Source organism: Ambystoma mexicanum, chromosome 7p (genome assembly GCF_040938575.1).
Source record: "Ambystoma mexicanum isolate Mex_15411 chromosome 7p, UKY_AmexF1_1, whole genome shotgun sequence".
Taxonomy (NCBI): domain Eukaryota; kingdom Metazoa; phylum Chordata; class Amphibia; order Caudata; family Ambystomatidae; genus Ambystoma; species Ambystoma mexicanum.
Window position 1 is genome coordinate 877,839,704 of NC_090939.1, and position 24,343 is coordinate 877,864,046.

Genomic DNA, 24,343 nt, shown 5'->3' on the forward strand with positions numbered 1-24,343 from the left:
TTTGTTTGTGTTTCATTTGTATTATATAGCGCTGAGCAGTCAAGATACAAAAGCAATATTTACGATCACGCAATTTCTCGCTGATATTTTAAACTTGGAAAAATGATACAGAGAGTATACAGTCTGATGAAGTTGTACCCTGGTCATTATGACACGAAGTCGAAATTTGTTTTTTTATTTTGTTTTCCTTTTTCTTGACAAAATATGTATTGAGGAAGGATCTAGAAAAACTGAGAAATTAAAAAGTTTATATATAAACTATAACATTTTAAATTAAAATTTTTAAAAATGATCTAGCGCTTTACGCCAATGCCTTGTAATGGCATTACCACGTTAATTATTTGTATGATCGGACTTCAATCATGTTTTAAATAGAATTAAAACTGCAAGTGTCAGGACGCAAAGACAAAAACGGACTTTAGGCTAGGCAACACTTCATCATTAAACTCAGGTGACTTGGAGGGCCATAATTAATGTCCTAAAGGGCCACCTCCGGCCCAGCCCTAAATTGTTCCCCCCTGCTCTGGGGGAATCTCCACCCTGCACACAGCAGAGATCAACAATGACAGTTGGCCTGGCAAAAAAAAGAACACCCTTCAAGGCCCCTTTTGCAAGCCTCACCACAATTTTACCATAATTGAGCTCATGCTGGGCCCTTCGTGAATAGGCCGTTGCATGAATCCGACATATTACACAAGGCTTTTACGCAGTAGATTCCACGCACGGCCCATTTTCAAGTATTTGTATGGCCGGGAGGAGTGGTGGAACGTAACTTACGTTTGTGCCACCCACTTCTTCTCTTCCATACAAATACCTCAGCATTTGTGTCGACATGGATTTTCATGCCAGTGCAAATGCTTGGGACTCCTATGGAGTCCACCGGCCTTTTGCACCAGCTAAAAGCATGCGGACGCCATAGGAATCCATTGAAAACGCTGCCTGCCATGCATACAAGACAGGCAGTGCTTAATCAATTTGTGGGGGCATGCACGATTGTATGCTGCCTTTTTGCCCTCCCCTTTTGCACTCTGCTGTGCAATTGAGGAATATTCCGCAGCAGGGACCTGTGCACGTAAAATGACTAACGTAACAGGTCTGCCGCTGCCTAATACTGCAGAACTCGAACATGAGCTCTAATTTGTCTTTGCATCATAAAAGCTAATAGTCTGTGAAGGGCTGGCTAGCATGGCTTGGCTATTCACAACATTTTAAACATTGGGCCTCATAACGACCCTGTCGGTCCGTAAAGAACGGTGGTGGTAAAACCGCTGCGTCTGTTCTTTCCGGACCAGCTGATTAAGAGTCCTGCAGGCGGGAGGTGTCACTTCCGCCAGATCTGACCGGACATGGAAACACCGGCTCTGTCATAGACGGAACCAGTGTTTTCATTGTCCCCATCCCCATGGAGTCCTAAGGGGCTGCATGGGAATGGGCACTTACACAATTCCGCCTCCGGAATTCATGGGTCACCGGCGTCATAATGCCCCGGTGATTCCGGGAATCACAGAGGCGGACCAGTAATACGGGTCCGATGGTAACCTGCCGGTTTTTCCGGCTCGGTTACCGCCGGACTCGTAATGAGGCCCATAACTTTTTACCATCACTAAAATCTTTCAGCATTACACTCGTCTATCTTTCGCTGCGATGAGAAGCCCCTTTTTGTCTATGTTTTGGGTGCAAACTTGGCAGATTGGCAGTTGTAACTGTACACAATGATATTGATTTTTCAGCATGCCTGCTGCTGATGCTCTCCTTACTTGAATCCTTTCATTACTCTTTGTTTGAGCAGGTATCGCAAAGGCTTCGAGCTCCAGCCAAGTCTGTACTCTGGAATTAACATTGCAGTTCTACTCATCGTGGCGGGACAGCAGTTTGAAACCTCCATAGAGCTAAGGAAAATAGGTATGATAATGATTGCTAATACCTGGATGTCAGATATGTTTGAAACTGAGTTTGTCTTGTAGGTATCATGTTACCTAGGTGTTGATCTGTAGCTTAAACGTCAAAGCCTGAAGGCAAAGAAGCCCCACTTTCTGTCCCCCAAGTGCAAATGACCACCGTTTGATGTTTGATGTTTTCAGCCAAAATCAAGAAGGCCAGAGAGCATTATCCTAACAAGTTATCATTCAGTTATTACAATTTGATGCCCAAAATTGCACTGACCTTTAGTTGTTCAAATATTGGGGGCGGGACAAGTAGAGCGGCAAAGAGTAAATGCAAGATGGCTGCGGCGAATGGCGATAGCTACATAGAACATGCAGCCGTATACCCCAAATCATCTTCTAAATTAGCACCCAGGCTCTTCCAAGATGGTGGTCACCTTGTTTGTAGCTTTCTTTGGGAAGAAAAATCTTTGTGTCCTGTGGCCAACTATTTATTTTTTTAAAACACTAGCAGCCTGAATGTTTTTACAAGGTGTTAATGACGTTAATGATTTCCACGGCGGCCCATATCAGGTGGTAATAACCACCAACCATTATTAAAAAGGCCCTCACTACACTATTGGGTTGTTAGCTTTGGCAATGGGGAGTTAGCACCCAGTTTTGTCTGCCGCAGAAAGCATTATTAAAAAATTTGAGGGAAAAATAGAGGATAGTTTTATTAATAATCTTGAAGGAACACAGCAGTCACGTGTTTATGCATGGCTATGGTTGCCCGTGATTCCAAACAGCTCTGGCGATTGTCTACAGGAAACACTAAGACCCAGAACTAATTGAAGCTATTACCAAATCAATCTATGCAACTATTTTTGTATATTTAGTAGGACTGTGTAATTTCTAATTTAATTATCCGAGCTGAATTGATTATCTTACTGCATGGGCACAGTACTGATTGAAATAACACACCTGCAGCAGTCAGGTATGCACATTTTAGTTAATGTTCTCTTATCATCCAGAGCCATTCCCAAGGCACACCCTAACCACATCTTAGGTTATAGTACACTTCCACACACTGCCGTCAGGTGGATTCCTGCCCGCAGCTGCAGGTCTCACATTGGATCATCCATCCACCCCTGTGCCTACATGAGTGCACATACATTCACATGCCAACATGTGCAAACTAAGATGGTTGGCTCCTGCACCCAACATATCAAATAAACGGGAGGTACTCTTGGGTCAGTGGTCCTCACGTACACTCCCATCTATTTACTGTGAGGGAATCCCATTGCCCCCTGCAGTGCTGCCTGTTTTGTTCATGGTGATAAGAAAACATTTTCCTTTTGCCAGTTTGAAGTACTTCACGTTAGGTCAGTGTGTGATAGAGAAATAAGGGGTGCCCCTTTGTAACCTCTCGGAGAAGGGTGACCATTGCATGTTATAAATTGTGTGGATGCTTTTGGTACTCTTGTTCAGAGAATTGCATAGCATTTCGGTGCTGGACTTCCCTTGAGGGTCGGACAAAGACTGATATGCAAATGGATATTTCTCCTCTGTGAAAGGTACAGTGAGAAACCACGTGGTTGTAGACCCTGCCGAGTGGGCACCTTCCCATAGAACAGGTTATTTGGCCATGTTCGTTCTCAGTATAGGGGCTCCCAGAACTTTTTGACATTTTTAGAAACTTTGTGAGTCACCCTAAATTACCCAGGGTAATCCAGATGTGGACCACCTGCTCACTGTGCTTAGAAAGGCACAGCTTCACTTCACTGATGAGGCCCGACTAGGCCCAAACACGTGTCTGTGGTTGTTGTTGGCACTCTTGTTCAGAAGAGAATTGCCTAGCATTTCGGTGCTGGACTGCCCTTGTGGTTGGCACACAGACTGATATGCAAATGGATATTTCTCCTCTGTGAAAGGTACTGTGAGGTAAAACGTGGTTGTAGATCCTCCCGAGTGGGCACCTTCCCATAGAACAGGTTATTTGACCATGTTTGTTCTCAATAGAGGGGCTCCTAAACCTTTTTGGCATTTTTAGGAACTTTGGGTGTCTTCCTAAATTACCCATGGTAATCCTGACGTGGACCCCTTGCTCACTGCGCTTAGAGAGGCACAGCTTCACCTCACGATTGAAGCCTGTTTAGGCCAAAAGACATGTCTGGGGTTGCTGTTGGTACTCTGGTTCAGAGGAAAATTGTCTAACATTTCGTTGCTGGATTGCCTTTGTGGGTGGGACAAAGACTGATATGCAATAGAACATTTCTCCTCTGTGAAAGGTACAGTGAGCTAAAACGTGGTTTTAGACCCTCCCCACTAGGCACCTTCCCATAACATAGGTTATTTGGCAGTGTTTGTTCTCAGTAAAGGGGCTCCCATAACTTTTTGGCATTTTAGGAACTTTGGGAGTCACCCTAAATTACCCAGGGTAATCCACATGTGGAACCCCTTGCTCACTGTGCTTAGAGAAGCACAGCTTTACCTCACTTATGAGGCTCGACTAGTCCGAAACACACGTCTCGGGTTGCTGTTGGTTCTCTTGTTCAGAGGAGAATTGCCTAGCATTTCGGTGCTGGACTTCCCTTGTGGGTGGGACAAAGAATGATATGCAAATGAATATTTCTCCTCTATGAAAGGTACAGTGAGCTAAAACGTGGTTGTAGACCCTGCCGAGGGGGCACCTTCCCAAAGAACAGGTTTATGGGCCATGTTTGTTTTCAGTAGAGGGCCTCAGAGACCTTTTTGAAAATTCTAGGAACTTTGCATGTCACCCTAAATTACCCAGGGTAATCCAGATGTGGACCCCTTGCCTATTGTGCTTAGAGAGGCACAGCTTCACCTCAGTGATGAGGCCCGGCTAGGCCGAAACATGTGTCTGGGGTTGCTGTTGTTACTCTTGTTCAGAAGAGAATTGCTTAGCATTTTAGTGCTTGACTGCCCAGGTGGATGGAACCAGACTGATATGCAAATGGATATTTCTCCTCTGTGAAAGGTACAGTGAGCTAAAACGTGGTTGTAAACCCTCTCGAGTGGGCATAGAACAGGTTATTGGACCATGTTCGTTCTCGGTAGAGGGGCTCCCAGACCTTTTTGGCTATTATGCTATACACCTTCTCATGCATAGCCAAGTCATATACACAAAGAGCGAGACAGGAGAAATGATGTTGCAACATTTAGAACAAGGTGGATTAACCCAAACACAGTCAAAGCTGTTTTCAGTTTCCATCTACTTAGATTGTTGAGCTGTGGGCATCAGAAAATGCCCTAATGCTTCCTAGCCCCATTCAGAACATGACAATACTCGTGAAGATAAGGTATCCCATTTTACTGTAAATGTGGCAGGTCAGAAGATAACAAGTATGATCTTCAGGAACAATGTATGTGCTAGCCAAGGATCAACAATGTCTAGGTGTGACACAAAACCCAGCTCACCCTTGCGTCTTATGTAATCCCTGACAATCACTCGTACTTGACCGTCTTGTATCTAGCCATCTTCCAACCATGTTTTGTAGTTTCTTTTATACCACAGACATTGTGGTCATTGTCATGTTTTTCAGGCCCTCCCAGCTGCCCTTGAGCTTTAAAGACCTTGTTAGGTTTCTTGTATGTCCTAGCTATGCTAAGGACATAGCCCCTTCTTGGTTCAGGACATCATTTAAAGCATTGCTGTATTTTATAATGTGGAGGGTTCAGCCCTACTCAAATTCAGTAATAACTGGTTTGAGAACAATCATAGCCTTTGTGCCCACCACGTCAAGCTCCACCCACAGGGCCTTGATTGGAACCCACTTGGAAAATACCCAATGTCCTTTCCCTAAACCTGGTCTCTATAGCTTGTCAGTTTAGGTACTGGCTAGTTGCCCCATTATTCACCCCCATAGATAGATGCTTGTCTAGCTGGATTTGATTTATACACCTCTAGTGTAGGCAAAACTGCTCTGTTTACAAAATCTGTCTCAGCACTGCATTGTGTTAACACAGAAAATCCTTACCCGGTCTGGTTATTCCATGTACATGGACTTGTGAATATAATCCCTAAATAGTCCTACATGTTGACTTCCTCTATACAGTAACCATTTATGGAAATGGATATCTTCTTCCCTTGTTTGTGTCCCAAGGAGCAGATTATACATTCTGTTTCGTCATAATTTATATCTACCCCACTCATCTGACATTGAGCTCTATGAAAATGACGACCAAGTCTCTATAATCCATTTGGTGTCTCTGACACAAGGGTGTTGTATTGTGTGAAGAACAGGGCCTCAGTCTTATCCCCTCTGAAACTGAGTTCCTCTGTAGGAAAACGAGTTATTTGATCTATCACTGTGTTAATGTTAAGACATAAATTGGCAGCGGCTGATACACAGCCCTGCCTTCGTCCCGTTTGCACCGTGAATGAGTCTGCAATTCTCCACCTGGCCTCCACCTCACAGAACCTGAGTTATTGGTGTATAGCCCTATCATAGCATTCAACAATGCTAATGGAGCACCCTGATTCACCAGAGAGCACCTTAGTTGTTTTCAAGCGACCCCTTCGAATGCAGATCTTAGGTCTACAAACAATGTTTATAAAGGTCCTACCGTGTGAACACTGCTTGTAGGAGGATTATGATATTGTAGTCTTCCATCCAGGATTCCAGACTGGTTAATAACACTGAGCCTAGAGTGGGTTGGGTTTTCTCTGGCCCCCTTTATGAGGAGGGAACAATCTCTGCTTTTGACCATAATAGTTGGACATGTCCTAAGGTCAGTGCAGCTTCCAATAGTATAGTAAGTTATGGTCCCCACTTACCAATCTCTCGCTTACAAATATCTACTGGTATCTTGTTGGGCCTGGGACCTTTCCTGCGATACTCCAAGACCCAAAGATAACTGGGTTCAAACACTATTTAGTAGCAATGTTTTTTGGGGGGTTGGGGCAACAAGGTATATGTAGATTCTGAACCCAAGCACGCCCCACTGACTATTCTGACTGCTATAAGGGATGCTTCTAGATCAGTTTGGCAGCAGTGGGAGATAAGCTTTAGTTGCATGTCTTCTATCTTCCTAATATATGTTGCTCCTTTTCATTAATGAAGTTGCAAAATAAATGTATGTTTCGCCTTTGAAGGCAACAACCATTAGAATATACATAATGTGGGCAGGACAGGGCATAGAGCATTTTATGTATTTCCTTATGTTAGCATATTGTAGCACGTTACTTCTCAAGACTCGTAGGCAGAGTAAAGCAGTACAGATAATTCTGTGTGCCGGTACAAAACCATGTTAATCTGGTAAGAGTAATATCAGATGTAGAAACAACTCTTTGTAACCCTCACTAACTCGGCACTGTGAAAAGGCTATCACAAAACACACTCTGTTATGCTGCCCTGCCCTGCATCCCCCACCCACACACATAGTATAAAACTCAAGATACACTACACCAGGCGTATGCAATTATTTAAAAACGTCACACCCACCATAGGCACGTGACCATTCTGATTAATGAAATCAGTTGCAGCAAAATGTGATTTTATTTATTTATTTATTTGTTTGTATAGCGCTGCAGCCCGCAGGCATCAGAGCGCATTCCATATAGACATAGACATAGACAGTGGCGACGGGACAGCATATATACCTGTGTTTTGACGATCTAGTATTTAGATGATGCGTTTATTTGAAGAGTAAGGTCTTCAATTTCTTTTTAAAGGAGTTGAGGTTTGGTTCAGTTCTGAGAGTCTCAAGCAGAGTATTCCATTTAGTTATTGCTTTAGCCGTGAAGGCTCGGCCTAAGCCATTTGCTTTTTTGGTTTGTATGGCTTGAAGTGTGCCTTTGTTTGCTGATCTTAGATTACGATTTGGTTCATACCACTTGAAGTGTTTGTTCAGCTATGTTGGAGCCAGTCCATAAAGACAGTGATGAACCATAGTTCGGGACTTGTATGTAGTGCGTTCATTTATTGCTAGCCAGTGTAGATTTCTTCTTTCGTCAGTGATGTGGTCCCTCCATGTTTTTCTGGAGATAGTCCTAACCGCGTTGTTCATGATCACTTGACATTGTTTTAGGCATTTATTGCTGACGCCCAGCAACAGTGTATTTCCGTAGTCTAACCGTGAGAGACTAATAGCCCTAGCAATTGTGGTGCTGCTTTGTTTGTTTAGTAGAGGTCTAATTTTTCTCAGTAGTTTCTGATAGTACTGGCAGCTCGTTTTGAGGTAAGCAACTTGGACTTCAGCTCCCAGTGATGCCTGTAAGTAGATACCTAGGGTTTTAACCTTGTCTGCTACCCTGGTGGGTGTATCTTTGATGTTAAAAGATAAGTAATCTAAGCTAAGTTTTTTCCTGGTGCCTGGTGAGCCGAAAATCATTAGCTCTGTTTTAGTGCCATTCAAGCACATCCAATTAGATATCATCCATGATTCAATGGAGGTATTTATGGATGTAAGTTTGGCGTTGTCTTGAGTGTGGTCTCAGCTAAGTTCAAATACCAATTGGGTATCATCGGCACGATTTGTAAAGAATATTGCCGAGATGGGGCAGCGTAAATACAGATTAAATAATAGTGGGGAGAAGCTAGCTCCTTGTGGGACACCACAATCTACTGATTTAGGTGCTGAGGAATGATTACCCCAGACTATTTTGGTTTGTCTATCTTGCAGGAATAAGGATTCCCAATCAATGGCTTCCTGGGGGCAGTTTCACGCTGTGTCTAGGGCCTCTCGGAGCTTCCGGTGATCGAGCAAGTCGAAAAGCTGCCGAGAGGTCCAAAAGTATCAGTAATCCTGCTTTGCCCTTGTCTAGGAGGCCAAGCATTTCTGTCTGCAGATCAAGCAATGCGGACTCCTTTCCTGAATCCTATTTGTTGTGGATGGAGGAGGTTGTTTCCATCGACATAGGCCTGGAATTGTTCTGTGGCGATTTTATCCAGTATTTTTAATAAAAAGTTGCAATTTGTAATTGGTCTCAAATTTTCCAGATCTTGTTGACTTAGTTCAGGTTTTTTGGGTTAGGGCGTTACTGTTACTGTTTTTATGGTTTGCGGGACAATGTGATCTCTAAAGGAGGTGTTGCATTCTTGTGAGGAAGGGAGTAAATATTTCTGGATTGTCTAGTATCAATTTTGGTGGTAATATGTTTTCTGTGCAGGATATGCAATTTAAGTTACAGAGTGTTTTCTTCATGTTATCTGTTGTGATTTGTGCAAACTGAAATTTAGGGACATGGTGTTTTGGACATTCATCTTTTTTGTAGGTTGGTTGGGGGAGTTGTTGATCTTGCATTTTGTTATAGTGTCTCTGGCTTTGGCAATTTTGTTTTGAAAGGCCATTTGGACGTTATCGCAGTCTTTTTCAGTGGGTTGAAAAGGTGAAGACAGGGCTTCTGGTTTTCCTATAGCTTTCAAAATATGAACAGTTTCCTGTAGAATTAGAGGCAGTAGTGATTTTTGCTTATTTTTTAACCTGTTCTGACTTTTTGAAGCGAAGTAAAGTCTTCAACTTCATATCCCTTAGCTTTTGCTCATTGTTATGGGGAAACAGACTAGTTCCTCAGACTATCAGTATTGAGAAACTTTGTTTCTCTTTGCAATTCTTGTATTTTGGTAATTGCACACAGTGCTTACAGTGCAGCACAATAGGGATACTTAGTAGCCACATAACCTGTAATCTTTTGGGTTTTGGTCACTTTTATATGTGCCCAAGACAAGCTGGCGGTAGCAGCAATATTTTTCAAATTTGTATTTTATTGTAGTCATGCACTTTCGTGTTTGCTGTGAAGGACTACTAAAGGTGGCCAGCACCCTAAAATGACTGTGCCACAAGGTTTTGCGCTTGTTCTTTGGCTATAATGTAGGTTGGCCTTCTAAGGTCAGGAAATCCCATATAAGGTCATGCACTTGCATGGGAAATCTACTGCTTTTGTGGGCTAGTGAGCCTATGTGTCTGAGACGGTCTAGTCCCAGTCAACATCCCATGGTGCCAGAGAGTCTGCTGCTGGGTGGATGTGAAATCGGGAGTTGTCCCTGATTGGACAACTGCTGGCTGTTTGAATGTGGCAGATGCTTTGCATTGGTGGGCTTGGATTTGCTTTCAGCGCCAGTTGTGGATATGAGGAGGACTTCTGCAGCCACTCTTCAGATCTACGTTGGAGCCAAGAATCCTATGACGAAGAGCAGCCCACTGACAACCCGAGGACAACATCTGCAGTGGACCAGCACCCTCTCCAATTACTGACCCAGTGAATCCCTCCTCCTTTACAAGATCTCAGAAGACCCTTGTATGTGCTTTAGCCCCTGAAGTATTGGGACCAACTAGTCTTGATGCCTACTCGAGGTTACATGTCCCAAGAGCCTTCTGAATTGTCATTGGACTTCCCGGTGGACTAACCAGCTCCCACGAGGGAGAAAGCAATGTCTCTAGCCTACCTCACCATAGACGTCACCATTGTCATAAGTCCCCTTCTCCCTATATGTCAGCATCCTAGCGTCAAAGGAGGCTGAGCTGCAGCTGATTCTGTGATATTTCCTGGAAGATTGCCTGTTGCCACCTGCAAGTGGTGACCGTCGCTGGAACTCATCTTCAGCCGTCCTCTGAAGTGTCCTGCACTGCTAAAGTCTGCATTCTTTATCATCTGGTGCTGCATCTTGAGGTTGGACCCGAAGCACTCAAACCTGCAACCCCCCCGGGCACCCCTTACTCAAACAAAGAACGGAATACCGTGTCCCCAGCGACCCCCAAAAGATCCATCATGTGATGTTCGAAAATGGGAGTCAGGGTGCTAAGTAAATGTAACTGTTTCTGTTCACCCCTGTCCTCTGTAGGATAACATTGGGTACACAGCCCTTTGTCCCCTAACTCCCTCTTTACTTACCTTTGTTCGTCGAACCTAGGTCAAGTATCCTACCCCTGGGCTAGCCTTGACACTGGAAGAGAGAGGAGAACTTTACTGTCTTCGGACAAATACTTATTCCACTTTAAAATAGTTTTGAACTGTTTGAAAGCACCACTGTAAGCCCATTGCCTCTGTTAGAGAATACATTCCCTGAAGAAACCTGTATTTGATCCTGTGACCTTTGGGCACTAGGCCTGGTGCATTTTACGGCTGGACTTCTTAAGTGAAAGGGAAATGTGATTGTGTTGGTTCTATGCATTTTAACTGCATCTGATTACTTCTCAGACTTACCTGGTGAATTATGGAATGGTGAATGTATATATTTGTGATATAAGGTTTTGTGTGATACAACTACCTGCTAGTTTCATTTCTCACTGTGTTTTTAAAGGCCTAATAAATAACTGTATTTGTATACATACTGTCTAAGTGAAATTATTGTGTGTGATTCTGCGTGGACTTTCTGAGTCCCTAGACCACTCTCACTCACTCCTAGGATTAAGCCTTGACTGCTCTCCCATGATACCTTGATTGGGTTTTGGCCAAACTCTTAGAAACTCTCTGCTCACCATAACTGGGGTGGCCTCCCAAAATCTTCCCCTCAGAGTTGATTTTAGAAATCCATTCTAACATTCTACATTACTTTGAAATTGTTGTTCAAGCAGGAATCAATAAACCAAGTCTCCTGTAGACAAATTACATCCAAGTCTGATAACCAATGCAGCCACTCAACATTGTATACATTATTCTTAACCCCTGGCAATATTCCAACTTATTATGGTGAGGGAACTGCTTGGTCACTGCAACACTCTCTACATCAGAGGGCACTCATTTGAATGACACCTTCTAGGGGGATCATGGTGAACAATATACCCTCTCCACAGCCTACCTTGACAGACCTCTTTGCCGGATTAGTGAAGCAGCACTAAGAGAATGGCCATCGCCGATTCTTAGCCTTTCACTTTTCTGGGCTGCCATGGTAATGGAAGAGGGGCTCTGTATGGAGCCCTGCCTTCCATTACCATGGCTGCCATATTAGCAAAGGATTTTCAATAATTGAACGGGACTTGGCGGGGTCCGCAAAAAAGATGGTGCAACACCCTAGCCCCCTGCGTTAGTATCAGTATGTCTGCTCTTGGACTGTAGGAGTGCCTGCAAAATGTTTTCTTAAACAAGGGACTGAATCCTGCAGAGCCTCTAAAAGTGGGGTCATGCGAAATGAGTAACTCGGTGGCCCTGATCAAGGCATCACCTCCGGCCCAAGTGTGAGGCAATGACTATAACTTTATATTGGCAGAGTTCATACTTATTTGGGTCACAGTAGAAGAGTTCTGGTATGGGCGATGCATGAGCAGCATCTTGGGTGACCAGGGTGGCACCTGGCAGGGGAAGGATCAGGATCGGGCATTCTCCGGTGAGGTTTTCTGTCTACATTTTCTTGCAAGGCTTTGACAGTGTCATGCATGGCAGCGGTATTTGTGCATCGGGCGGCTAGTTTGACTTGGACTTGGCCCAGCTGCGGTGTTCATTGTTGTAACACAATGGAATGATCCATCAGTTTGGGGACAGAAAGGTTGATAGGACTCGCAAACTGTCAAGCTTTGACTCACCAATAACATAGAGTTAACTGATATTAGCCGGCACCAACCCACTCAGCTTTCAAGCACCCCCCCAAAGGGATAATGAGATGCGTCGGGAAGCCAAGTGAACTTGACTTAAGCCATCAGGAGGGATGCACATGGAGATCAAGCCCAGGCTGACAAGGTCATTCGCTGGAATCATGGCAGGTCGACAAGATACCGATGACAAGTGGCTTTGCAAGGCGAAGAGCAGGGAAAGAGAGCCAGCTTTTGGAAGCATCCCTTGCATGCAGGTGGGCGTGCCAATTCATTAATAGTTCTGCTACTAATGAGATGACGTAGACAGTAGAAACGCAGACAGAGTTAATCCCTGCGGTGCCTGCTGTGAGTGGAGCCTGTGATCTGATACTCGAGCTCATCCCTTCAATTTAAGGAGCAGGCATGTGCAGCAGAGACCCCCAAAGAACGTGAAAATGCAGGCATTTTTAGATGCCTGCTTTCTCGCCCAAATTGCAATGTGGTAGTAACACCTGGGTGCATTCTTTTATATGATTTAATAAAGGCGTGGTCCACTACTGAACACAATCCCTTGACATAGTCAGAACAAGAATGGAAATGGATTAGAGAGTAGGTCACAAAAACTACCTTTGGAGGGTTCTGAAATGCTGCAGGCTGAATTAAAGAAAACTGAAATGTCTGCGAGAGGTAATAGTAATTACTGCATATGGAAATCCTGGCTAAAAATGTACTCACCTTGCAATTGGGACTCTTAAGGTCATAAAGAATGCATGTGAAGGACCAGAATGCGTTGGCCGTGATCTCGTCCTATTCTCCACACTCACAGCACGCAGGGATTTGTAGTCCACGTTACAAAAGGATATGAGCACCATACACCATTGGCCTTTTGATGATGTCATTCCGATCTTGCAAGTTCAGGTTATTGAACAAAGTTCCTTAGCTGAGGATTACGATCCCTTGTTGAAATTAATTGATTTGTGTCAACCTAATGGCCTGAAGAAGCTTTGTTGATAAATCGAACATCTCTGATAAGCATTACAACCGACTTTTTGTTGGTTTTGTGTGGATGTTTAGCTGTATTGTCCTTTGTGAATGTTTTAGAGAGTCTGCTAATTTAATGATTGTATCCAATATTATTTACCAGGCATAGGATGGCATTATTTTTGTATTCGGGCTGCACTTGGTTTATGATAACAGCACCTGCACATGTGGGACTGTACCTTAGCGTAAGGTGGCTCCAGGCATACAATGTAATACTGGCACGGCTGCCGTCGGAGTCGTTTTTTTTCCCGCTGCACTGGAATGGGCAATTACCGGGGTATTGCAACCCCGGCGGACCCAGTAATTACCCATTCCAGGGCGCCGGAAAAAATTCTTCCCCATTCCCATTGAGCCCCACAGGGCTCAATGGGAATGGGGAAGCCGGATGCACCGGCACCATCCGTGAATGGTGCCGGTGCATCCGACGTGTTGTGCTCGCGGGTGCCTGTGTTCCCGCCAGGTCCGACCTGGCGGCGAGAAAGGCACCGTGAACACAACTCGTAGTCTGCCGGTCTGGGAACTACGGTACCGGCAAGCTTACCGGTACCGTAGTTCCCAGACCGGCAGACTCGTAATGAGGCCCAATGACTTATATTAGTAGTTGAGTTGCACTTGGTATTTAATACCAGCACCTGCACGTGTGAGGTTATACCTTAGCATGTGGTGGCCATACCAGTCACATGATGACATCAATGGGGCATTTGAGGCTGCACTGTTATATTAATATGCAGCCTATGCGCACTTGCACTTTTTAGTTACATTTCCATCTGGAGACTTGGTATGTCCTCATGTGTACAGTCAGAGTTACTATTGATAGGTTATCGGTGGTGTAGATTGCATGTCGTGATCATGCTAAGAAGCATTGCCAGTCTAACATGTGAATGTGCTCTATTTGAACCAAAAGGTGTGCGGCTGAACAGTCTGCTGGGCAGAAAAGGAAGCCTCGAGAAAATGAACAACTACTGGGATGTGGGACAGTTCTTCAATGTCAGCATGCTGGCCAGTGACATTGGGAAGGCGGTCCAGGCGGCTGAGAGGCTCTTCAAACTCAAGCCGCCGGTGTGGTAAGAGTGCACATAAACCTGCTCCCAGGGATTGGGGCGGAGTGAGAGGGTGACGCCATCTCTTAGATTGGGAGTGCACTTCGCCCATCTCTCTCAATACTCTCTCACTCACTGTCAGACGATTTTCTTCTCATTGTCAGCCCCTGATTTTTCTTCCATCCTCAACATCTCATCTTGCCCCTCTTTCCCTGTCTCCTTTCCAGCCCACCCTTCTCCTTATCCCCGACAGAGCCTTAAAGCAGCCCCAAAGGCATGAAGGGTCACAGAAAAAACCCAAATACAGAAGTGACAAAAAGCAATGCTTGTTTCTTTTTTTTAACAAACAATTTTCCTTAAGCATGTTCTTGTTCACAATTGTATTAACATCTGTGCCGCGATGCAGTATTCACTGCCCGCTACGTTCAGCCACTTCTGCGCTTCACAAATAACTATACTCAATCAATCAATCAATCAGTAGGTCCATCCAATGCTTATTTCTCAAGCACTAAGGCCATCAACAAATTGATAAAGCCTTCTTTTTTTGGTGTTCCTACTTTTCAACAATTCATCATGGTTAAGTGAAAGATAAGACTTAATAGCCGAGAGAAAATATGGCTTCCTTATAACAGATACTACTGCAGTGGTGAAGGGTGTATTTTTAAATAGAAAGGGTGCAAACATTTCCCACAAATATGCGGGAGCGGCCGAGCCCAGTGAGGGACCTAACCCCACCAAGGGGAGGTTATTGGGGGTTCTCCCCATATGGATTTTTTTTAATAATGTGTTAAAATGGTGCATTTTGCAGTACGCTTTCTGTGAACAATTGTTAAAAAGCCACAAAGGTTACAATCGGTTTTGTAAGGTAACACCTGAAAAGAATCCAGCAGCTGCCCAGTCACCAACAGTGCACAGGAGCATTTCCCAACACATTATTATGATGCCTTTGTCCACAATATATGGCAGCATTCTGCCAGTGTAAAAAACATGTCCATACTGGCTGCACCAATGTGTGCCAGTATTCCCACAAAGGAGCATACTCATGTTTGCTTTGGCTATAATGCCAGTGATGATACTGTAAGAAAACATGTCCATGCTGGGTCTGCCAATATATGCCAATATACCCATGTTACAGCATACTTCTGCTGACTTTGTCCATAATGTAAACAAAGAACATGCCACTATTAGAAAACATGTTCATACTAACTGTGCCGATGTAGGCCAGTATAGTCACATAGGAACACTCATCATGTTGGCTTTGCCCATTAGGCCAGTGAAAAATGCTATGCCATATTAAGAAAAGATGTCCATATTGGCTGCACCAATGTAGGCCGATATGGCCCCATCAAAACACCCAGATTTAGGAATCCTGTAACGTCATTTATGTAGTAGTAGGGGAGCTAAAGCAGCCGTTTATGGTGACCAGGTGACCAAGAGTTGATGCTAATAAGACAGTGATTTAGGAGTTGCAAGAGGATCTCAGTAAGGCAGGCTCTCTTCTAAAGAAATATAAGGAAATCAGTGAAATGGCACAAGTGCACATTGAAGAGTCTGAAAATTGGCATAGAAGGGAGAATGTCTACTTGAAGGGATTGATCGTGGTTACTGAAGGCAGTGACCTATTAGTGTTGGTGTAACAACTTTTTCAATATTTGGGCCTCGAAATCCATGCAGCCAGGATCATTCTGGGCAGCATACAAAGTATAGGCAGTAGTATGACATTTCACTCCTTCAGAACAAGAGAGCAGATACTGAAAACAGCTAGAGCTATGAACGAGACCTCATTTAACAGCCCAGCACTATATTTCTGCCAGGACCTTGCACATGTGATACTACAGAAACAAATGGCCTTAAAACGAGTCACTGAAACGGTGAGAGCTGTAAATGTTAGATGCAAGATGACATTTGCTATCCAGTTGGCTTTGTCATGGGAAAATAAATGTTACTCATTGACAAGCTTAGGAGAAGCATACTCTGTCTTGCTTATTGAACATGACAAAGGATGCATGATTACAAACACTGCTTCTTTGTGGGAGAGAAAAGAACCTGGGGAAATAAGATGTAGAGGGAAAAGAGATAGAGGAGGTGTAAGATAGCAATTTACTAAATAAAGATGAAAAGATGAGACAGGTCCAGTGGAGTTGGCATTTGGAATAATCAAAATGGCGGCCTGAGGCTGGGCTATAATGGCATCATTGCTTCAAGTGGATGAAGGGAGGGGGGAGGGGGAGAGAGTGTTGGGAGGGAAGAAAAGCTCCTCAGTCTTGTCAGTATTGAGGGAAAGAAAGTGGGATGACATCCAGTTTTTTAGGCTGTGAGGCAGGAGGAAAGAGTGTGGTGGAGGTCAGGTGTGAAGGAAGAGAAGGAAAGAAAGAGTTGGGCGTCATCAGCGTAGAAGTGGTGGGAAATTCCAAAAGAGGAGATTACTGGCGAGAGAAGGGAGGTATAGAGAGAGAAAATAAAGGGTCCCAGCACGGATCCGTGAGGGACACCATAGTTCAGTGGGAGGCTAGAGGGGGTACGGCCGCCCCAGGAGACAGTGAAGGATCGATTGGAGAGGTAAGAGGAGAGCCAGGAGAGAACAGAGCCTTTGAAGCCGAGGGAGGACAGAGTGCTGAGCAGTAAGGAGTGATCTATGGTGTCAAAAGCTGCTGATAGATCAAGGAGGATGAGAATTGGCGATTGCTTAGCAGAGCGAGCAGTAAGGAGAGAGTTGAGGACGTAGGTGAGGGCAGTCTCATTGGAGTGTTTAAGGTGGAAACCAGATTGAGAGGTGGGGAGGAGGGAGTGGGATGAGACGAATGCAGAAAGTTGAGAGTAGGCTAAGCGCTCAAGGAGCTTTGAGATAAAGGGGTGAAGGGAGATTGGTCTGAAGTTGGAGGCAAGAAGAGGGCTAGCAGAAGGTTTCTTCAGGATAGGGATTATGGTGGTGTGTTTGAAAGCTGATGGAAAGGTGGAGGAGGGTTGAAGAAGGCGGTTAGGTAGGGAATAAGTAGAGGGTATATTTTGGGGATGAGGGAAGTGGGGATGGGACTTAGTAATTAAATAGTCTTGAAAAACAAACACTGCAGCATAACGTGAGGCAGTGTATAAGCAGCCAGATGTAGTCTCAGTGTTATCAAGCAAAGGGGAATGAAAACATGGTTGGTGATTGGTCATGATTGGAAGTTCTACACTCAAACAACAGTATGCCATACAGGACATACAGGAATGGGGGGTAAGTGGGTGTTACAAGAGGTTTAAGAAACAGTGAAATGCCTGTCTTGACCTAGCGAGTTTACTCTGCCTCCCCAAGTGTTGTCTTCCCTCATGTGGTCCTCCCACAGATAACCACCCCACAGTCAGAGCCAGATAGCTTCTGCCTTTCCCTGCCCACATGAGGGGAGATGTCCCCCGGTGAAATAGTGATGAGCTTGCTAGATTCGTCACAGGGGACATTAGCCATACAGTCCTGTACCCTCTCAGATGCGCGGGCTGACAGACTGTACAGCACTGTGTTTCGTGCACATCTACGTGACTGTTCTAGCTCGGATCTTGACAAGTCCATTATGGGCCGTGGTTGGCCACCAGGGTATTGTTGGCATTCGGCTCTTGCCCGCCAGAAGTTGAATCACATTCAAATACCCCTTCCACCGGCTCGTACCAGGTATCATGCATATCACATATATTAAACCTCACATCATGACTTCCCTAAAAATAATGATGCACGAACAAAGGTGCTAGTTTGCTAAGCAGAACCTCACATTACATCCTTTACAAAACATGTAATGCACAACATATCTTTTACATCCAAGACTTACGAAAGAGCCTTGATGAAGGTTCTTTTATATGAGTTTTTGTTTCAGTGGGTTATCCCTTTAAAACTGAATATTAAATGTTGTTCTCTCGAACCCTGCTGTGGGTTCGGGCTTAGTTTTTTGGTATTCTTGCCCAAAGATGTTAGTGGAGGCACAGACTGGAAAATCATACAGTTCGGCAGAGGGCCAGTGTCTAGGCAGCCAAGCCTCTGCTGCTGGCCAGGAGATAGGCAGCTATTTGTTACTGCTTCCCGAAAACAGTTAGCCGGGGCCCTCCCGGGTGTCTAATTGGGTGACATCTGAGCCCCAATCGCAGGTGATGCAGCCCTGTGGTCAGCATTATCATTATAATTGTTATTTTATAATTATAATTGTTCTTTTATAATGCGCTTAATACCAGTGAGTGGTTTCCAAGTGCAGGATTGAGATTCGAACCTGTGTTGCGCTGTGTTGTCTTGCTTCCAAGACAAACTCGTTGCCCCTGAGCTACCCTTCCTCCCCAAAGCTATTCTTCCTCCCCAATGATTCTGTTTATAGCCAACGATCTCTGAGCTGGTGAGGACGGTTGATTTATGGTTCTTTTGCTGTGCAATTTCTTCAACCGTGGTTCCATGGACTGTTTAGTCGCCTCAGCGAGAGTTGCCAGTAACATCTTAGTTGGACTATGTTATGGTGGATGAAGGCTTGACGAGCCTCTAGTAGGTACCAGTGTAGGCTCGATCTCCCTCTAGGATCATGCACTTGTTTACTGTGACAAAGATTGGACCCTCAATTAACCTAGACAGAGAGCCTGGAAACTTGCCCCCGGTTTGCATCAGGACAAAGGGCCTCATTATGAGTTGGGCGGTAAGTGGAGAAATTAAATCACCACCATTTTTACCAATCCACTGATTTAGAGGTCGCAGAAAATGGGCAGTAATTCCACCAGCAGAATTTGCCCGTGCAGAATTATCTCAATTTTTGCTGCCAAACTTGCAATGAGCCACAAAGTCTTTATCCATGAGTTAGAAAACAAAGCCGCAGAACTTTTTTGAGCTAATCGACCCACTGATACTTCCATCCACATGCAATAGGATGTGATGAAGACCATAATCAGGGATTCCTCATAGAGAAATCCACTTGACTCAGGAGACCCAGGGGTTAACATCCCCACAGAACAATACAGCTAAATACATGATGCATAGACTAAGTCCCGAATATAACAAAAACCTAATAGATTATTGTCCTTCCAATTGCAGGCTTGCATTAGACTCAATAGGATTCCAAATCTCCATGATGATAGGGGCAAAGGTTTATAAAAAAAAAGTGAGAAACGTACAATCTTCGAAGCCTTCTATAAAGCACTCTATGCTGGCAAAATATTGAAAGGACAAAAAATTCCTTCATTAGATTTTGGGGGATTGGGCAGCGAGAGCCACCTATGAAGCTGAAACACAGACAGGAGGGTGGTGTACCAGGTGGATGCACGCTCGGGCCAGAACATTCTTTTTCCGAACATGTAAAAGACTGCCGCAAACCAATAAAAACGATAGGTTACCCCAACCTATTTGAATATAAGAAATAAGCTGTTGTTCCATGGAAGATGCACTGTCTCATGTATTTAATTAAGTAATAAGAACAAAATTAAACAAAATGTAATATTGAGTGAGAATACTCAGTTTTAATTAGTATAGTCTTTGCCTTTGCCAACACGTGTTTCGACCCGTTTGTGGGTCTTTTTCAAGGCACTGCGTATTACAAAAACACTTAATTAGATGTCCATAAAGGATCTATAGTCACCTTGACACGTGTTTCGACCCGTTTTGGGGTCTTTTTCAAGGCACATATTACAAAAACACTTAATTAGATGTCCATAAATTATCTGGTTACATATACCCTAGAAAGAACATCAAAGAGAAAGTAAGCAAATCCATTGCATGGAAGGGAGAGGGAAGGATTAGAGATAATCCAAACACCAGCAATCAATAAAAACAAATGTCATGAACACAATAAAGGGCAACACATTATAGAAGACAATCAAATGAACAATCAAAGGAAAAAGTGAAATGGAAAGATGGAAAAAGAAAAAACACTCAATTAGTATTATGTAATACCAGCTTAGTTGAAACCTTATTCATCTTGTTCATCGCACTGAAAATGTCATACTACCAACACCATGTCAGTTTGACTTAACAACCCCCATTGGGCTAAAAGACTAAGGGCCTCAACACGAGTTTGGCGGTAACCCTTCAATGCAGCAGTAGCGCTATTAACGCCACATTTAAGGGTCCGCCAGATCATGGCCTTGGCTGATTTCCCCCCAGCTCTGAGCTGGGGGAAAATCCACTGCAAATTTGCCGATTTTCGGCGCTATTACCGCCGGCAGGAAATCCGCTGGCGGTAATAGCGTCAAAATTCCCCATTGGGCCCAATGGGGAAAGAGGAATTCCCGAATGGGCCCAATGGGGAATGGAACCAGCCGTTCCGCCAAACCCGTGATCCGGTGCTATTAGAGTCGGGGAGGTTGGCGGTAGCGCTAATAGGCCCAGCGCTAATAGCGCCGGCGCTACCGTCCAACTCGTGATGAGGCCCTAAGTCTGAAAAGAGTAGCATAACCATACATGATTCAATATCATGCCATATGTCCACATTTGGTTTAGTAAGGGGTTGGGATAAACCTAACCACAACAATGTCTGACACATAAACTAAATCAGGACACTGTGAAAGCTTAGAAAACAATCATAAAAGGAAAACGTCGAGAAACAGGGTAGATAATGGTCTCCCATGCAGAAGTTACCCCTGCATTATTTGTCAAACAGTTAGCAAACATTCCTGTTGGGACCCTCCTCTCGTAAGTGCACCTAAAATAGTGAATTGGATATAAAACATGCGGTCCCATATGGATCCATTGTTAGAAGTGCTTCCAATGATAAGAAATAGCCACCACTTAGCATGCAGCATGAACGTGCCTTCCTAGAAAGTCTACATGCAATATCTATGGGAAACCGTTCATTTGGCTACCTATAGTCACCTTCGCCACATTGGGGTATCGAGTTGCTGTGCTTAAATCCAGAGACCTACTTTTCGGCCTGAAACTGGTAAAAAAAAAATGTGGAACTACATCAGCCTTTCTGATAGCACAGCGAGTAGAACGCCTGCTTTGACATCCGTGCAGAGTCTGCTGACACAGGTTCGAATCCCTGCAGGGCCAAACTCAGCCTTTCATCCTTCCAGGTGGATAAATGAGCACCGCACACTGGCAGGGCCAAACTCAGCCTTTCATCCTTCCAGGTGGATACATAAGCACCACACACTGTGGGAGTTAATAAGCAGTGCTCAAATGCCTGAGGGTTTGTAGTGCTATATAAATGCTAAATTATTATTACATTGTTACTCAGTACACCACTCCTCTCACTATCCTACTCCCTCTTCACCTTACTAACCCATCCCACCTTCTCCTTTATAGATCCGCCTGAGGACCAATTCCGTTGTTGACAGTGCAAATAGTGTTGCATATGTGAGTGACTTAAAGATCAAAGGTCGTTCACCGGTTGAACTATGTCCTGTGAATCTCGTGCATACATTAGCCTTCTTGAAGTCTGTTTGTCATTCGACCATCCGGAGAAATAAATCGCCTCACAACGTTCCTTGGATTAAATCATATAAGAAAAAATACGTCGTACCATATTGTAAGTTACTGGTACTTGCTAAGAGACACATTAGGCGAGCACATCTAAAGTTCTTGGGTTATGACACTGGATTACTGTGTAATGGTTCAGGAACTCGCTGTGGCACCGCCCCTGTTAGTAACTTGAAAACCATTCAATGTCGGGGACCGCGTGTTGCCACAAGCGAACGATAAGTCTTAGACGTTAAATGGTCTAGGGGTGAGTTCCCATACGAAGTCCCAAATTACCAAGTACCTGGTTTAAAAATTAGGACAGAATGGGCTCATTGTTCCATCCGCAGAAGTCAGGTAAATGTAGTACACGTGTATCATATAAAATGAGTGGAGAAATTACCTTGCGCCATGGTCGCCGCACCGCTTAGCAAGAGAGCGTTTCCACTTACCGTATTGTCCTCGCGAACTAGGGTCTGAAACCATTGAAGTGCAAATAGCAGAAAAAAGGGAGCTGGCATGTGAGGCAGGATCCACAGCCTACAGATGTTGTTTGGTTATTTTCCGGGCCCATCAATGCCCATGGCCATGCTAAGGCCTAGCTGACTTCCCTCTCCTTCCTACCCCCGCCCACCTAGGCCCTGCCTTTGCAGATGCTTTTACAATGTTGTCAATCAGCTACTTGTCTCAAAGACTCATCCGCAAGCCAGTGCTATGCAGCGGATTGACACAAGCGGGAATAGGAAACTGACATATGACCTCACAGGGATCAATCATTGACTCCCCTCTTTGAGGTCCCTGCATATCACCACCCATACCTGTAAGCTGGCACTGGCAGTGTAGTCCCATTGGTTTATCTTTTTTAGTCTATTCACTCAGTCTTGTGGAGCTGGGTTTTTCGGGCCTCTTGTCTGTACTGACAGAGTACTTTTTAGTACACCTGGGGACTGTGTAGGTCACAGAGATATAGGGAGCTGGTTCAATTTCTATCTGCTCCCACACTCACACGCAGGACACTGCCCCCACCACCCATCCACTGCCCCCACACACACTGCTCTCTCTCTCTTAGACCCACACACTGCACACATACACCTCACACACTGGCCCAGAACGCCATCGCAAACAATGCCCTCACACTCACATTTAGAGCAAAGACACTAGAGGTCAGAATAAATACATAACCATAAAGATCAAATGCACCAGAGAAGGCTTTGCCCAGATATGCAGCAATTCTATCTAACACAGGGCACACCCGGGGTGCATCCTTGTGTACTGTATGCTAAAAATAACTTAGACGCATAACCACACAGAGAGCCTGTTTGCTTACAAGCTGCATCAACACAGCAGCAAAACAATCTTGTGCTGCTTGATCTGCTCCTAGTAACCATTGCCAACTCTTATCCCACCAGAATGCCTAAAGACCTTCAGAATAGCAGCAATACAAAGCCCAATAACATATCATAACATCAGTAGGTCAGTCCCAGATCTGAAAAAGTCTGGTGCAAAACGTCCAGTAGTTTTGCACAACTAGGGTTGACATACAGGTCTCACACCCCCCAATCACAAAGCTGTATCTTCAGAAGGCACAGGATGCTGGCCAATTGGAGCCAGACATCATTATTTAAACTTTGCAACCTTTTTATGACATGTCTTTTTGGGGTGAATAATGGTTTCCACCATGCGAGCCGCAATTGGCCAACAGTCCTCAGATTTGTTCAAGGCTTGACTGTGATAGGCATACTTAGGGCCTCATTACGAGGCTTGCAAAACCCAGAATGAAGGGTGTCGGTACGGGACCGGCAGCGTTCATTACGGGATGCCTGATTACGAAGTTCCCAAACTGGACCCGGAACTCACGTCTGGTAAAACCGGATGTCCTTTCCGGGTCACGCGAGGGGATCAAGGAGCTAATAACGTGCCCATTATTAACTGACCCGTTATTAGCTCCATCCACATTCCCATTTGAGCCCCATGGGAGCTCAAATGGGAATGGAGATTGGTTTTGTGCATGAGAAATTACCGGGTCCTCCAAGGTTGGATGGACCCGGTAATTCCTCATTCACAGAACCCGGTACTGGAACCCGGTATGGAGGCAGCCATGCCCTTTTTAAGGGCATGGCTGCCTCCATACTCGTAATGAGGCCCTTACTATTTTTAAGATTAAATGGCCACATCCGAATCTTCATGCACTTTGAAGGAAACAAATCAGCTGCCAGTGATGCTTTATTTTTAGATGTTTTAAGCCTGGGCCAGCACAGGTATACCCTACAACACAAGTCATATCTTTAGAAAACTCTCTGGCACAATGGAAGAAAAGGTAAACCCTAACCCACAGAGGAGTAGGGCTTTTGTGGATGACCATCATGATGTGCCACCGGTATCAGGTAACAATGTCCCCATACATAATGTCGCCGGGAAAAGCCATTGGCGACATTATATATGGTGACGGTTTATAGTCATAATGTAGAAAAGAAATGTCGAAAACCTAAACATATAATGAAAATAGTCAATTTTTAGAAAAAAAAATG

At 44.5% G+C, this 24,343-nt stretch overlaps 1 protein-coding gene across 2 annotated transcripts in view; it reads left to right on the forward strand.

The window, feature by feature from the left end:
* MAP3K15 (mitogen-activated protein kinase kinase kinase 15) overlaps positions 1-24,343 on the forward strand; it is a 1,358,420-nt gene that overhangs the window by 863,025 nt on the left and 471,052 nt on the right. For both annotated transcript variants that reach the window (XM_069637110.1, XM_069637109.1), the window contains exons 8-9: positions 1,790-1,902; positions 14,284-14,443. In XM_069637110.1, the coding sequence (XP_069493211.1) occupies positions 1,790-1,902; positions 14,284-14,443 (273 nt within the window). The remainder of the gene's footprint in view (positions 1-1,789; positions 1,903-14,283; positions 14,444-24,343) is intronic.